The 15,612-nt window shown below is 33.8% G+C and overlaps 1 protein-coding gene across 4 annotated transcripts; it reads right to left on the bottom strand.

The window, feature by feature from the left end:
• Positions 1-324: 324 nt before the first annotated feature.
• Positions 325-15,127, bottom strand: LOC110605144 (CRM-domain containing factor CFM2, chloroplastic). 4 transcript variants are annotated; one of them, XR_002486338.2, is made up of 14 exons: positions 14,382-15,127; positions 13,522-14,044; positions 13,308-13,438; positions 12,111-12,422; positions 11,880-12,036; positions 11,431-11,723; positions 10,985-11,044; positions 10,855-10,896; positions 8,748-8,834; positions 8,296-8,445; positions 7,966-8,133; positions 1,386-1,516; positions 1,038-1,293; positions 325-906 (listed from the first exon to the last, which is right to left on the bottom strand). XR_002486338.2 is itself a non-coding variant. In XM_021743490.2 (14 exons), the coding sequence occupies exons 1-13, from the start codon at positions 15,102-15,104 to the stop codon at positions 1,051-1,053; spliced, it is 3,024 nt and encodes a 1,007-aa protein (XP_021599182.1). In that variant the 5' UTR covers positions 15,105-15,127; the 3' UTR covers positions 325-906; positions 1,038-1,050. The 4 variants fall into 4 exon arrangements, 3 of the variants coding, with proteins under 3 accessions (XP_021599182.1, XP_021599183.1, XP_021599184.1); XM_021743490.2 differs by having other exon boundaries at positions 7,962-8,133; XM_021743491.2 differs by having other exon boundaries at positions 325-847; positions 7,962-8,133.
• Positions 15,128-15,612: the final 485 nt, after the last annotated feature.

Raw genomic sequence — 15,612 nt, 5'->3', positions numbered from 1 at the left:
TAAGTGCATCAATAAATAAATTTTAGAGGAGTTCTTCAATAAATAAATTTTAGAGGAGTTCTACTATGAATATTGAAAGGTGGGAGGGCTACAGCTGGGTGGAATCTAACGTTTTATATCGTGGACATGATCAGGCCCTGCGTAAGGAGAGCTACTTTCATGCATCTTTTGTATTTTATAATTTGGACACAAATGAGGAACCCCACCCCTCCCCTCCCCTAAAAAAGCAATGCCATCCACACAAGTATATTCATACATGTCATCCAACAAAGCAACCCCTTTTTTATATATATATATTCTTTTTCAGCAACATAGATGAGAATATGGAACAATTTGCAAAATTTTATTCCTGCTTCAGGGACATTTCTTTCTAAAGCATAACAGTAGAATAAAGAAGACATGAAGAACGCAGGAATCTGGGGAATTCTGAATACAAAATTCAATTCGGCTCAGCTTTGACATGTACTTTTTGTCAGAAAGATGAGCTATTTTCAATCCATAAGGTTGTCCGATGACATTTGTACTTCACATTGTTGTCTGATGAGAATTTTTTCTGCTTAAATATTATAAGAAAGCTGCCAATATACACTACGCCTTAGCTCTAAACAACACAATTAAACCAAAAATTAGCTTTCTACACTGAACATACCCAGATGCTTTCTGATTGGACATCTATTTCTCCATGCACAAGTGATTTTTACTGTGACAAGGAAGAAGCAAAGCGAAATCAAACTTGCCGACTTCTTTAAGACCATGCAATATCTTGTGCTGACTTCCGTGATCCGAAACGATGCAGCGTCGAACTGAACTATGGCTCATCCATAACATGACAATGCATTGACAGAATCTGTAACCAGTTGTACATGTAAATCATCCACGTGGTTGGATATTATCAACAGCATAGAGCTGTCATAAAGATTTAGAAACAAATAAAAGGTTTGATGAGTTCGAAATAAAAATTAAATAATACAAACTTTGCCCAGGCCTTTGTAGTGAATTTTCCAGGATTACCAATATCATGGATTTAATAACAATACCTTTGCCATAGCCTCAAATTTCAGCTGGGAGTTTGTTTTGTTCTTGGTCACACTGCAGTCCACATTCAAGTCTGATCGCCTCTATCAGCTCAGGTGATACAGCATGCCGAGACCTGCCTTTTCTACCCGCTGATTCATTCCCCACATCTCGGGCATTCTTCTTACCCTTGTGACCAGGTTCATCAAATGCCCCCCATCCCCGGTAAAGTATGATTTTGCTAGGCTCCTGGGAGACTAAAACTCCACCTGTTGCTTGCTGTAAAATTAAAAGCAGAAGACTTCATCCAATTTGTTCAAGTTCAAATGTTTAATACAAACAACAAAAAACAGGAATCATAATGTGCAGACCTCAAGCTGGAAAACCACTTCCTGAACAGAAGTCCCTTTAGCTCTGCCTTTAACATTCACTATAGCAAGAGGATACTTTTCAAAGTGAGCTTTTATTACTTTTGCAACACCAGTGACGATATTGCTCCTCCCTGGTAAAATAGCCGTAGAAGCAGAGAGCTTAATGAGTTTCCTTTGTTCATTCAATTGCATAGAAATAAGGAGAGAGTGTAGAAGAGAGTGATTAGGAGCAGAGGGTGTAAATTGAGAGCATATATTTCTTCTGACAGCTAAAATAATATAGTACTGAAGAACAGAAAATAAGCTATAATGATATGTTACTATCAACTAGGGCTATGCACGGTTACTGACACCTAAATGTTAAGAATCGTAAAATACCGAACTCATTTTATGGTTCTGATTCTTCACTAAAAATCAAACTGGAATCGGACCAAAACCAAACTGAGAGCCAATTTTAAATGTATGTTTTTCTATAAATTTTAATATACTATAAACATAATCATATCTATTTTTATAGACTAATATCATAATGTGTACATATATTATAATTATGCACAATTACATACTATCGTTATCTTTTAATTCATCTAGCCTTTCTTAATAAGTTTAGTTATAAAAATATTAAATCATTCTATCATTCTTAATTACAATTATATTACAATATTTACAATATATTTAATCACTTGTTACATATATATATATATCCTATAATTAATTATTATATAATAAAAAGGTAATTAAAATGTACGTTAAATGATATATTTATATTATTATTTTCATAGTTAATTATATATATACACTTTACATAAATTGCAAATAGTTTAAATGTGAATTATATATATAAAATAATTTGTAATAATAACTACTTTAAAACTAAAATGATAATTCAAATATGACCTTTCACGAAAAGAATTCCATAAATTTTCTTTTCAGAATTGAGAACCATACCGAAATCAATTCTGTTCGGTTTCATAGGTAAATTAAGAACTGAAACCCGAAACAGAACTGCATACCCCTAGTATCAACCTGTATGCTAAGGAAAAGCATTTGCAAGACACAATTCCAAATAGGTTCAAGATAGCTTGTACGTCCACAAGGTGCTACCAGCTACTCCAACTACTGTTACTCCTTCCCTTCCGCATAAAGTCAAAACAGCTACCTCAATATGACACAAATACTTTCTCCCTTAACTAGAGGTGAACCCCGAGGGTATAGTGCACCTTTAAAATTTGAGAAGGAGCATTTTACCTCCTTAATGGGCCAGTCCAGCAAGAATTCAATTTAATCGGCTGGTATATACCAGACGAAAAATTCAAAACAGCTAAAAGAAATAAGTCTAAATGTATCACTTTCTTCTCTTTCAGAAGAGGACATTCCCCCTTGGTCTACACAGTTCACTTACAATCAATCTTGCAACAATTTGTCAAATTCCAGCTGATTCCCACAGTTGCTGAGATTGAATGGACCTCAATGCAAGTCACTTCGCTCATCCCAATTCTTTTTTTTCTTTATCTTTTCCCCCTAAAATATGTCCTCTTTAAAGATTAACAATGGTCAAAATCCTATCTAACCAGAATCAAAAGCAAGAAGGCAATCTTGGAAGCAAAAATAAGCCTTCAAAATCGCCTCTCATAGGAATTTACTCCTCTAACCAGGGTCTAACTCTAAAAGAGCCCAGTAGTAAGATATGGCATAAAACTTTCTCCTTTATTAACTCCAATAATAGCAATCACCTCTATGGAATCCATCCATACTGTATAAGCTAAAGATGCGAAAAGGGCAAGTCCCTAATTCAACCTCCTGCATTCCTCACAAAAAGTGGCACACAAGACACCAAATTAGACAATTGCATATAATTGAAGTATTCCCTATCATATGAAGAGATTAAAACTGAAATTCAAGCAAAGCATCCATGCCAAGTAAACCATGCTAAAACAAAAAAGTTCCTTGTCCATCTAAAAACCCTCAAACTACCGTAAGGAAAAAGATCCCCTTTCCCAATTCATTATAAGTGTGTAACCTCCTAGTATGGCAGCAATAACCAACCTCCAAAGGTGATCCTTTCCTATCATAGACTCTAAGGCCATTTGCCAAGAAGGGCTATTACTAGACAGACCACAACATCTTAAATTCATCACTCCCCTTTGACCCTCTCAATGGTTTCTTAGTTACATACCATGCTACAAGTGATTTGAAGTCTTGTCATCATTACCATGAAAATATCATTTTCTTCTCCTTTTCCTTTTCCCCATCTTGAATTCTCCAGCCTTCTCATTTCCAAACAAGTTACAGGAAAGAGAGGCATAGAGCACATAGCATAAATAGAACGGTACTTCAAAGGTGTTGTCCCCCCAGGATAAATAACATATCTTGCAGCTGGCAAGCTTCTTATAAAATTTATCTAAAGGAGGAACTCATACTTCTATTTTTAAGCTTGACCATTAGGGGGAGGACCAGATACATCAAGGAAAGAGAGTCCATCATAAATCCCCATATGTTTGGTGCCTATCTATCCCTTTAACAAAAAGAACAAAAAGGACCATCTCATTTCTTTCTAGATGCACACCAAAACTAAAAACAATTTTGGAACATATTAGTATAAAAACTTAGAAGGTGTTGAACATTAGCATCATAAAAGATGATATTACTATCAAAAAAAGCAAACGACACCAACACTTCCTCATTTTTTTTAGCCAAAAGAGTACTTAACAATCCATTGTATAGTGTTCAATGGCATTTTCTAAGAACCTGCATCACTAGAATAAATCGTAGTTACCTGGAATATGGCATGTAACTACATATTACATCGTGGTATAGGTACCATACATGGTACATCACTAGTAAGATATAGGGCATATAGGAGGTAGGCTTAATTGATACACCTATTGATGCCAAATTTAGATTCGAATCAAGAATCGAGAATCGAGAATCAAATCGTAAGATTCACTAAAATTCCAAAAATCAATTAAAAATAGTATATATTCTAAAAATTATATTATAATGACATATTTTGATATATAGAATTATCATTTATCTAATTAGAAGTATCTTTCATAATAGAATAATATGTATGCATTATGTTATAAATTATGAACTTTAGAATTGTAGACAATAGTTACATATACTGCAAATCACACCCCCCCGAGGGCCAGCAAGGCCGGGACTTGGGTATGCGCTAGGCCATACGTGGGCATCGGTATAGCTTGCAAATAAGCTTGTTAGCCCCCTCTCCACCTCTACTTCTCAATTCAACATCGAAAAAAATTCTCGGGCGTGGTGTGTTAGGGGTCTAGAATCTTGAGGGACTAAAATGTAATTTTTCCAACATGGGATTTCTTGGAAACGAGATGGGTAGAAATTAGTATAAAATAGTAGTATCAAAAGAGCTGTGTCAGTTTCTTGTAATTTATTTTTATATAATTATTAAGGGGGAGTGTCACCTCAGACATATTGATGACTAGTTGGCCACCAGTGAGGACTGGGTCCAGCTGGCCACCGTAGGCCTATCGAGTCCCTGTGCTGTGCCTCCACCCCTTGTAGGCGTTCCCCTTGTCTGCAAGTGGTGTGAGGATCTTTATGTCGAATTGTGTAATGACTGTTTTACCCCTGGAATGAAATGAGTAGCCTTTTTATCAAAATATCTGTGCCTACATGTGATGCTTTGGTTGCTTATGCCATTATGCTTGTTGGATGTTGATATTTGTTTGATACGGTTTCATATACACTTTTTTATAGCAAAAATGAATAAGATCTTAAAGTTTGAAAATATAAGATCTAACAAACTTTTTATAACTAATTAATTGAATCGGGTGAAAATTTAGTCAGTTCATATTGATTCACCTTATTTAGATTGAGTCACAATTCATCTACCCAATAGAGTTGAATCGCTAAGCTTTAGAATTGAATCGAGAATCGTAAGATTCGAATAAACACTAATAATAAGATTCAAGTACATTTAAGATTCACCTAGATTCGAATCGGTTTGATAAAAAATAGATTCGAATAGTAAGATTCTAACAACAGTGGACACACCAATTTGGAATGTGTACATGAATCGCATCAATTGGGTATGCAAAACATAAATTACACAATAGTATAATCCCCAAATTTGAAAACACTAAATTAAATAATAATTTATTTTTAGTCTTTATGTTTCTATATTTTGAAAGTTTATACATTTTTTGAAAAATAAGTATTAATAAAAGAAAGTCTATAATCCATTTCTTAATATACTTTAATTTTTACCAATTAATTAACAGTATAATAATATCTTAAAAATAATGAGCTTTTAACTGAAAATTAACAATTTTATAGGCTATAACTTTGGTCTTAATGAATTGTTTTAACATGCCTTAAATTTAGGTCCAACTCTCACCAAACCATCATATGAGGCATTTGGTTAAAAATTCAAAGATATTGTACATGCAAATACTTCTTTTCTTCTTTATTTGGAGAAGAGTTCTTCATATTCTAGTCGAGGTCCCATCGTCACTTAGCAAAAGAGACCCACAAGGATAAAGTGAGAGCTAGCAACCCCCCTTCTCCTTTCCCCTAAAAGTTTGCAGTCTTATTATGTAATTTTTGTTTGAGCTTTTGGATTCAACCACTTTAGGCAATATGGGTCACGTCCTCTTACGAATTGCGATGCAAACGTCATGCGATTTGGGACAGACAAATCAGATCATGAAACTTGAGGGGTTCCAACACTACTAACTACGGAATAAACATAAGAGAACTAAAGAATCTCCCTACCTAAACTAGGAAGAAAAAGAGAAGAAGAAAATGGGCATCATTGATAAGAGTAGAAACACGTGCAAAGTTATATTTCTTATCCATCTTCTCCAACAACAGTAACCAAGTCTTAATTCCAAACTAGTTGGAGTCGGCTATACAAATATCTTTTTTTCCTAGAATTTGTGGAATAATTACTTGATTATTCCTTCAAGCACTTAGGGAATAAAGATACTTTACAAAAGCCCTAAGTAGGAAAGCATAATTACACACTTGAAAATTCTCCCAATTAATGTGAGCAATTACTTCCTAAATTATAGGGATTCCCAATCTCCTTAAAAATTCTTAACATAACTCTTTAATAGTACTTCTGTCTATATCATTTTAGATCTCCCTCCACTCGTTTTACAACTAATCTTTCGCTTTCATATTGAAGAATTTGATACTTTACATTGAATATGACTAACCATCTTAGTCAAATCTCTCATTTTATCCCCAATGTGTGGTATATGCACCCTCTAATAAATGTGATCATTCTTTATCTTATCTACTATCGTGTTGACAAAAGTCCATCTTAATAACAACATTTCTACCACTCATATTTTGAGTATTTTGGACCTTAGATACCTAACATTCACTCCCACACAACATAGTTGGCATGAACATAAATCTATAGAAATTATTTTTCACTTTGTCAAGGATTTTGCTTTCGCATATCACATTCATCACAATCCTCCATTCCAATCATGTAGTTTTGATCTTGTAAGTCGCATCCTTACCTCCTACTTGTGCTTTCAGATGATAGAACCTAAATACTTGAATTGATTGCATTTTGGCACCAAAACTCCATCCAACTAAGCCTCACCTCAGTTCCTTCAATGATCACTAAACTCGCAAAATATATATTTCATCTTACACTTCTACTTCTACTCGGCCTAAAACCTTCTCAATGGTCTTTTCAACTCCAACTTTTAGTTAACTATTTCACTAATTTCATCCATTAAGATTAAGCCATTTGCAAATAACTAGCATGAGACATCATCTTGGATATGATTGGTTAGCTTGTCCCTAGCTAAAGTAAATAGGCATGGACTCAAAGTTGACCTCTCATGTGAACTCACTATTACAAGGAATTGGTAATTTGGTATGTATTTGCTTCCACTATTCTTACACTTGTGACCATCCTTCATATATGTTATTAATGATATTTATATATTTGAGATGACTTCTTTTCTTCTTTAGCACCAATCAAAGGAGAGAAGTCTTCTTAACTCTAATTTTATCAAACTCAATACTCTATAAAGAAATCCTCTTATTCACCAACTCTAAGCATATATCTTTACAAAAGCAGCAAAGCACCTCCTATTTCATAAACCAGTACAATAATCTCAATCTTAGTCTTAAAATTATGGCCTATAACAAATATAACCACTATAAGCAAACATATTGTTCTTTAAAGGAAAGCCTAGTATCGCTAGCATAAGGTGGGTAGGTTAGATAATTCAAAACGTTGTGTTTAATTGGATGAAGTACATCCTCTAATAGTAGAAAAACTGAGGTTCAAGGTCACTATTACTTTTTCTGTTCTAGAAACTAGAAAAGAAAAAGATCAATAGAATTGCATCTAGCCCAAGAAAAAAAGAAAAAAAAGCCTTATGTATTATAATAGGAGATTTACAAGCAAATTCATAAAGGCAAGAAAATATCTCAAGGAACTAAAAGGTCCTATTCAAATAAGAATATAATTATCACCTATTACACCTGTTAAGTCCAAAAATGGATACTATAGAAGCAACATTAAGAAATAAGAAAAACACAAAGCCACCCAGGGAGAAGCAAAAATACCTACTGCAAGAACTGGGCGCTTCTTCATTTTGAGTGCTTGCTTTCGTAGCATAAGCCTGTCTCTATTAGAAAGATGAATAACCTTGGAAGGCATGTTCTCCCCCTTTTCCCTTGAAATTGAAATTGATTCTTTTGATTCATTTGCAGTTGATTCTTTTGTTGACCCCGTCACCTTATTGGCAAACACATGATCAGAATTAAAAAGGGGATGAAAGCGCCTTTCTCATGACTAATATCCCAATTCCCAATAGAAAATTAGAAATATAAAGTCAAAAAAGCATAAGAATACAATATACAATATACAGAGAAACATAGAAGGGATCCTAGAAATCACCAAAATGTTATTAGAGTAAGAAGTTGAGCCAACAGCTCCATTTGTAGTAGCAACTAGACTCTCATGGGTGTTCTCGCTCACTAATATAGATGAAGGTTGAGATTTGCTTTTACCAATTCCACCAGCATTGGCTTCATGGTTTTCTGTAGTCTTTAGTAGTCATTCCAAACAGTATATCAGAATTCAGAAGTCATATAATCAAAAGCAAATGAAACCGGGAAGAAGCTATGAGATACATGATAAAGAAAATGCAGGTTGAGAGCATGGACAAATCTAATGCACTTCTGTTTATATGTGGTTTGGAATGTAATTGCACTAAATTTGAGGGGTACATAACACATTGAACTTCTATTCAAATTAAGTGTCTCTCAAATTTAAACCATGAAAGCACTGGAATGGCCCTTACTAATTACATTCTTTTCTTTCAAAGATCTTGATGGTTTATTGCTTACCTCTAAATCTTCTTTACAATAAGAAGGGATGACTGAATCTGATTGCGGATGTACAGCTGACTCCATCTCGTGCATATCTTCTTTAACCTAGGTTACAACAAAATATATTTGTGTGAGAGGCATTAAACAAAAGTACAAGTAGATATGTGTGTCCCCAAGAGAACATCCTGGCAGTTAAAACTTGGGATGTCCACTTTGAGGTCTAGAGCTCGGATCACTCATAAGTTGGTGTAGGATTTTAAATTACAGTATCAATTTTAGTATAAACCTTTTATTGAATTGTATCGTTGGTTCTACAGTAAATTTAAAATAAATAAACAAACAAAAAACATGAATCTGTAGTTTAACATATATCAAGAAATACACAACATATCTATACTCAAGATTTGGAATTACAGTTTATTGAGACAAAGTACAATAGTCTAACAGAAATACAAATATGAAGTTAATATAAATACAAATCAAATAAGAAGTTAATACTCACAAGATACTAGACCTTTAAGAGCTTGTTTGAAAATGTGGAAAATGGAGAGGAAGGAAAATAACAAGCAGAAAATAAAGTAGGATACTCATTTTTTCTTGTTTGGATAAGGGAGAAAAATAAAGAGAGGAAAGAAAATAAACATTATTTTCCTTCAGATTTTTTTCTCTCCATTTTGGAAAGAAAATGGTAATGTGAGAAAGAAAAGTGTATAACAAAATAAAAGGATGGAAACCAAAATATTTTCCCTCTTATCCAAACACAAGGAAAATAGAAGATGGAAAAAAAAAAAAAACCTTCTTTTATTTTCTTTCCTCCTCCATAATTTATCCAAACCATAGTTGTCAAATCGATATTCAAATCAAGAATTGAAATCTTCGTTTTATGAATGAAGAATCAAATTAAATCGTAAAATTTGATAAAAATCCTAAAAATTAATTAAAATTAATATATGTTCTAAAAGTAAGTAAAAAAATATCTTATAATAACACATTTTGATAAATATATAATTATCATTTATATAATTAGAAATATTTTTTATAATAGAATAATATGTATTTTCTATGTTATATAATTATATGCTATAAATTATGAACTCTCAAATTTTAGACAATAGTTATCATTATACACATGCTAAAATTCTCATTTAAATTTGGTCCAACAATTAAAAAGTGAAAAAGGATAGTAGGTTTTACTATTATTAATATAAATTGTCATGGATTTGACAATTATAATTAATTAGTAAGTTAACTAAAAAGAAAAAGAATAAAGTGGGAGAAGGAAAAGAATGGGTGGTGGAAGAAAAATAATTAAGAAAGGTTTCATGTACACCTTTCATCGCAAAAATGAATGAGATTTTAAACTTTAAAAATATAAGATATGATGAATCCTTTATAAATAATATTGATTCTTTCAATTTAGTCACAATTTAGGTATATTTACAATTTCTCCTATATATTTAAATTGTTAGAATGTGGAATCGAATCGAGAATCATCAGGTTCGAATAAAAAATCGTAAGATTCAGGCATATTTAAGATTCACCTGACAAATTTGAATCGATTTGTTGAAAACTTCATTCAAATTGTGATATTCGAATGGAGAATTGTAAGATTTTGACAACAGTGATTCAAACATAGTGTAAAAGAAGAAAGCACCCATTAGATGGATACTATGGTTTAAAAAACAAAATAGAAAAAAAGATAAGGAAAAAAAAAAGTCCAGCTACCAAAGCCTACTCCTGTCTAAGTGTGCAATTGCCAAGTGTTTTTTCTCTCTCACTCCCCCCCCCCTCCCGCCTTTCCTTTCTTTTCTTCTTTTCTTTTGCCTAGGTGGAGTTTTAGCAATTACACATCATTGTTTATATAAATATTGTCTCCACTGGACCAATATACTGTGAACTCAAATTCAATATCCCAAAACACTGAATCTCATACCATTAGGATAGAAAATTAATATGTATCAGAACTGTTGGCCCGCATTTAGAACTGGTGGAACTTTAAGAGATGGGAGAAGGCCCTCAATATGTAGTCAAATTATCAGACCAAAATATAGGCATATAAATTCGAGTGTCTACTGTCCATACACATCTATATGATAGAGAGATAATAAACCTCCTGAAATCTTACTTCATTGAATGACACCACTTTGTGTGCCTTCTTGTCTTCAGCCTGGTTCAAACAGTGCAAAGTTATAACACAATTAGCCAAAGAAAAAATATGAAAAAGTTTCCAGTGACAAAGTCATGGGAAGGCTTACCAACTTAAGTTTCAAGTCATTTATGTCTTTGGTAAGCTTCAACACATGAAGTTTCAAGGACTGTATCAAGGGAAGAGAACAAAGTAACAAAATCAGGCATGCATCAAATAGTGAACAATCAAATTTTGTGAAGCACAAACAACAGTAATTATTACATTGCTCCAACTTATAAAGGCACAAAATGTGCTGGTGAAAGAATACGTCAAATACAACAACTAAAGAAACTGGACATATATAATCCTAAATTCCTAATGTTGTGATCTATCTCACAAGCCAGGGGAACTGATCTCTAAATATGAAAGTTTTAAACTATAAATATTAATAAGCAAAAAAAGAACCCCAATTAGACAACCATACTTATCAACACTAAGTTGAAACTGTAATCTGTGCTAGAAATGCATGTGTACACCCACATATATGCACGGCTGTTGAACAAGCCATTTTACCTCACGACGTTGTGCCTCTAATGAGCGCTTCATTGCTTCTTTCTTATTAAGGAGACTTGAAGGCCTCAAACAAGGAGGTCGCCGGTAATTCTTTCCGCGATATACAACGATAGCATAACCCTGGCTGACTCGTTCAACTGCCACCAATATTCCACCACTTTCAGCTTCTAAGATCTGTGCCACTTCATGAACAGCTTCAAAATCCTTTTCTTTACATATTAGCTTCACAAGTTCCCTATACTTCCAATGAAGATGCATGTTTTCAATTGTTCCATCAAAAACTCCCCGTCTACCTGACATGGAAATAGAATCGTCATCATGGTCCATATTGTTTGGATGCCTACATTTTGATGGTTCTTCATATGACTCTTACCCCTAATAAAGGAAATAAAAACTTGTGCAGCAGTTTCTTTGGGATCAAAAAATTTGCTACCAGTGGAATAACTCACCCAATAATAGGAAAGGTTTCATCTTCAAGCCAACCTTCCTTAGCATATATCTTTCTTCTTCAGTTATGCCCTCTTTGTCAATTTCTGGTTGTTGAGGCGTCTCTGAATTCTCCAGCTCCAATAGAAGTTTCTCTGCTTTAGCTTTCTTTTCTAGTGCCTGCCAAAATATGCCATTAGAAATTTTAATAAGAGTTCAAAATGAGTATCTATAGCATCTCCACAAAATCATACCATAGACAATCTGATGCTAGTCCTTTTAATAGCTTCCTCATTGGACCTTGAAGAGAGATTCAAACTCTGGCCCTTCGCGCTATAAAATTCATCTCTAGAGTCAGAATCTATTGTCCTATCTTTAATGTCCTCAGGCTCCTTCGTATCTTCACCTGCTGCTATGCTATGATCTATCCTCTGTTTATCCACATGAATTACATGTTTTCTTCGCTTTTTTAATGCAGAAGAAACTGCAGATGGTAGGAAATCCTTTCCCCTATACAACACAATAAATTCTCTATCCCGTGAAAGCAGAATTCCTCCAGTGAGCCACTGTAAAAGCATTTAAAGTTTAATGGACGCTGATAATTTAATTTAATTATTCACTTTTTACAATTCATTGCAAGGTAAAGTAAAGTAAATAACAAATTCATATATTAATTTTAATTTAAAATTTTTCTATGGCTACTGTATCATAGGATTTCTAGGCCATTTTAGAAATACACCAAGTCTAGTATACAAATGATCCCTATGACCAATACATAATTGTTATCGCAACTAATCAGCAAGAAATTGTACCTCTAAACTACGAAAAGAAAAACAATAATAATAAATAAAGCTGATACAGGAGGAGAACTAGAGTCCTAGACTTCTTTTTTATATCAAGGTTATCTAAGAATATGAGAAGGTGGTTCAAAGTTGAGAATACGCATGAAAACTATCAACACACTGACAAATTCCAAAAAGGGCATGAAAAGAAAAATAAGAGCGAATGCATTAACATTTACCGAAAAAAGCAATAAAAAATGCTGAACAAATTTTACTGGCTAAAATTCTACAAACTTGGTGATGATGCTGGGAACTTACAGGTGATGGAAATGATGGTACAATTAAATTTGCAATGGCTGTAAGGTAAGACAATATAAACTCTACTATAGGTCACCATGATGGCCAAATTGCAAAATGAAAGTGCTCCAGTAAATCCAATTATATATTTTTGGAACAAGGAATCTGAGCACTTTAATCAACGTAAGAAAGACTGGAAATACAATGATTTTTCTTCCAAATACTAGAAAAATCTATATCTGAGCATTCATGAGCTTGAAAGCACATCTGAAATAATGCATGATAAAGCACCATACTTTTGGGAGCAAAAACTGATACCAAATGAAAGAAGAAAATTTCAATAAATAAATAAAATTTCCAAACAATGCTAACCTTTAACTCTTCAGCCATCATCTCACTATTAGTGTTCTGCACTCCTTTCTTAACTGCAATTTTAGCAATCTCACATTTTTCCCAAAGCTTGACAATGGCAGATGCCAATCCTTGAAGTTTCCTATTTCTACCTGATAGGAAAGGAAAATGTGAGGTAAGTTATTGAATATTAGTTCAGAAGATTACAAAATGTGGAATCAGAAGTCAGTCTCACCTAATGCAAAATGGCAAGGTAAAGGTCGTCCCAGCCTCTTTAATGTAGTCATTTCATCATTTGTCAGTTTGGGATTGACACCATATGGAAGAAGGCGAAAGGGTTTTCGATATCCAGGTACAATAGCAGGAAGAAGATCAGCATCAACTGGGAGTGGATCATACCCCCACCAGTCAGTAAATCGCGGGCCTAGTCCATCTAGCAAACGGTCAGATTCTTCTGCAAGCTGGGCCTCACCTGGCATTTGAAATCGTACTCTATTTGGGGAACCAACACCTTGTATCAAGGCTGGTCGAACTATGTTACCCGTTGGAGTTAGCCCACAAGACTTTATGCCATCTGCAGATGCACAGCTCTCCATTTTATCACCCTTGTGATCCACATATGTACCATGTACAGCAACGGTAGAAGTTTCATTTGTTGTAGTATCATCTGATAAGAAGTAGGGATACTTATAATTGACGCCCCTATACAATACTATTTTACTCCCAGCTCTCCAAACAACCAGACCTCCAGTTTTTCTCTGCGAACACCGGAAGATATAATATCACCATACACTGGAGTTTCAGTAGCAAGTATGCACCAAACCTGAGGCTCTAATGAATAATTAGTATGCCATTAATTCCATCACATGAGTTACATGTCATGAAGCATTTAAACTGGTTTCTAACGATTAATCATAGTCCAGAATGTTGTCAGAAAAAAAAATAAAAAGTTCATAAAAAAGACAGAGACCTTAGGTGGATACAAATTTGGCATTGGCATTAAGCAGTTTAGTGCAAGGAAGGAACTTTTACATATATTTTCTCGGATAACTTAAAAATAATAATAGAAAATCTATAAAAGGTAATGATTCTAACCTCCAATAAATCATGAGTCCTCTTCATGTTCATCCGGCATATATCCTCACAAACAATCTTAACCACTTCTGCTTTCCTCCACCTCTCATGAATCCCATTCACAATGCCTTCAGTAATTCCCGCTTTTCCAACCTTCAACTTCCTCTTTTCCGCAATCCCAATTCTCCTCAGCCTCCTCAGCTCCTCCTCCGGCAAATTCAATTCCGCTAATGTCGGAGGCTTAGGCTCTCTCTTCCTCGCTTCTCTCTCTTTCTTCACCACCTTTTTCAGCTCATGGTACCTGACAATCGCATTTCCGGATCCGGGTCTTGGCACAGGGTTCTCCGGCGTGCTCCAACTCGGGTCAAGAGTATGGCCGACCCGATACTTAGGTAACTGATTGGGAAGGGGGATAAAGATTTCTCCAACGGGTTTGGTATCACTTTGGAGGTTCGGGTCAGTAACTTTTGGTTGAGGATTATCTTCGGTGAAGCCAAGAGAGCGAAGCTTATCAGCAATGCGCTGGATGGCAGAGTGAGGGAGGATTTTGGAATCAGAAGCAGAGCAGCAGATAAATGAATTGAAAGGGTATCTAGGGTTTTGGAAGATTATGGATTTGGGGATTGGGAAGCGAGGAGAAAAGGGGTTTGGTAGGGTTTTAGGAGGAGGTGAGGGGTGAAAGTGATGAAGAGAAAGCAGCATATTATTTTTCATGTGGAGAAGAAGGAAATGGACGTTAGCCATTAGCCAACTCTTGAGCCTTAACAAGCTATCCAGTGTTTCGCACGTGTGCCTCGTGCGAGATGGGGTTTTATCTTAAGAAATTCATTATTTAGTACTGTAATATTAATCGATACTTTAATTTTAAAAAATATAGTAAAATATTATTAAAATTTTTTAAAATATGTTAATTAATTGTTTTGTTAATTTTAATTATAAAATATTTTACTTCTGTTCAAAAAAAAATTATAAAATATTTTACTATTTAATTTTTATAAAAATTTTATTAATAAGTTTTTTAATTTAAATATTTACTAATTAATTCTTTTATTTTAATAATATTTCAAATATTTTTACAATATTTAATAATTAAAATTAATAAAAATTAATTAATATTAATTTTTTAAAATTTTAAAAATATTTTAATATATTTTTTAAAATTAATTAGTTATAGAGATAAATAGTAATATTTTTCTTTTTAGAGATTCTATCAAATCAATTTCAAAATTCTACAATAGATTTTTTTAAAATA

Source organism: Manihot esculenta, chromosome 17 (genome assembly GCF_001659605.2).
Source record: "Manihot esculenta cultivar AM560-2 chromosome 17, M.esculenta_v8, whole genome shotgun sequence".
Taxonomy (NCBI): Eukaryota; Viridiplantae; Streptophyta; class Magnoliopsida; order Malpighiales; family Euphorbiaceae; genus Manihot; species Manihot esculenta.
This window is presented reverse-complemented; position numbering and strand designations above follow the sequence as displayed.

Bases quoted from the DNA above. Each gene is read 5' to 3' on its own strand.
- LOC110605144 (XM_021743490.2), bottom strand. From the start codon at position 15,104: ATGGCTAACGTCCATTTCCTTCTTCTCCACATGAAAAATAATATGCTG. The intron at 12,423-13,307 runs GTTAGCATTGTT...ATGCTTTTACAG, and splicing joins TGATGGCTGAAGAGTTAAAG to TGGCTCACTGGAGGAATTCT. The intron at 8,835-10,854 runs GTAAGATTTCAG...GTTGTAACCTAG, and splicing joins AAGTGGTGTCATTCAATGAA to GTTAAAGAAGATATGCACGA.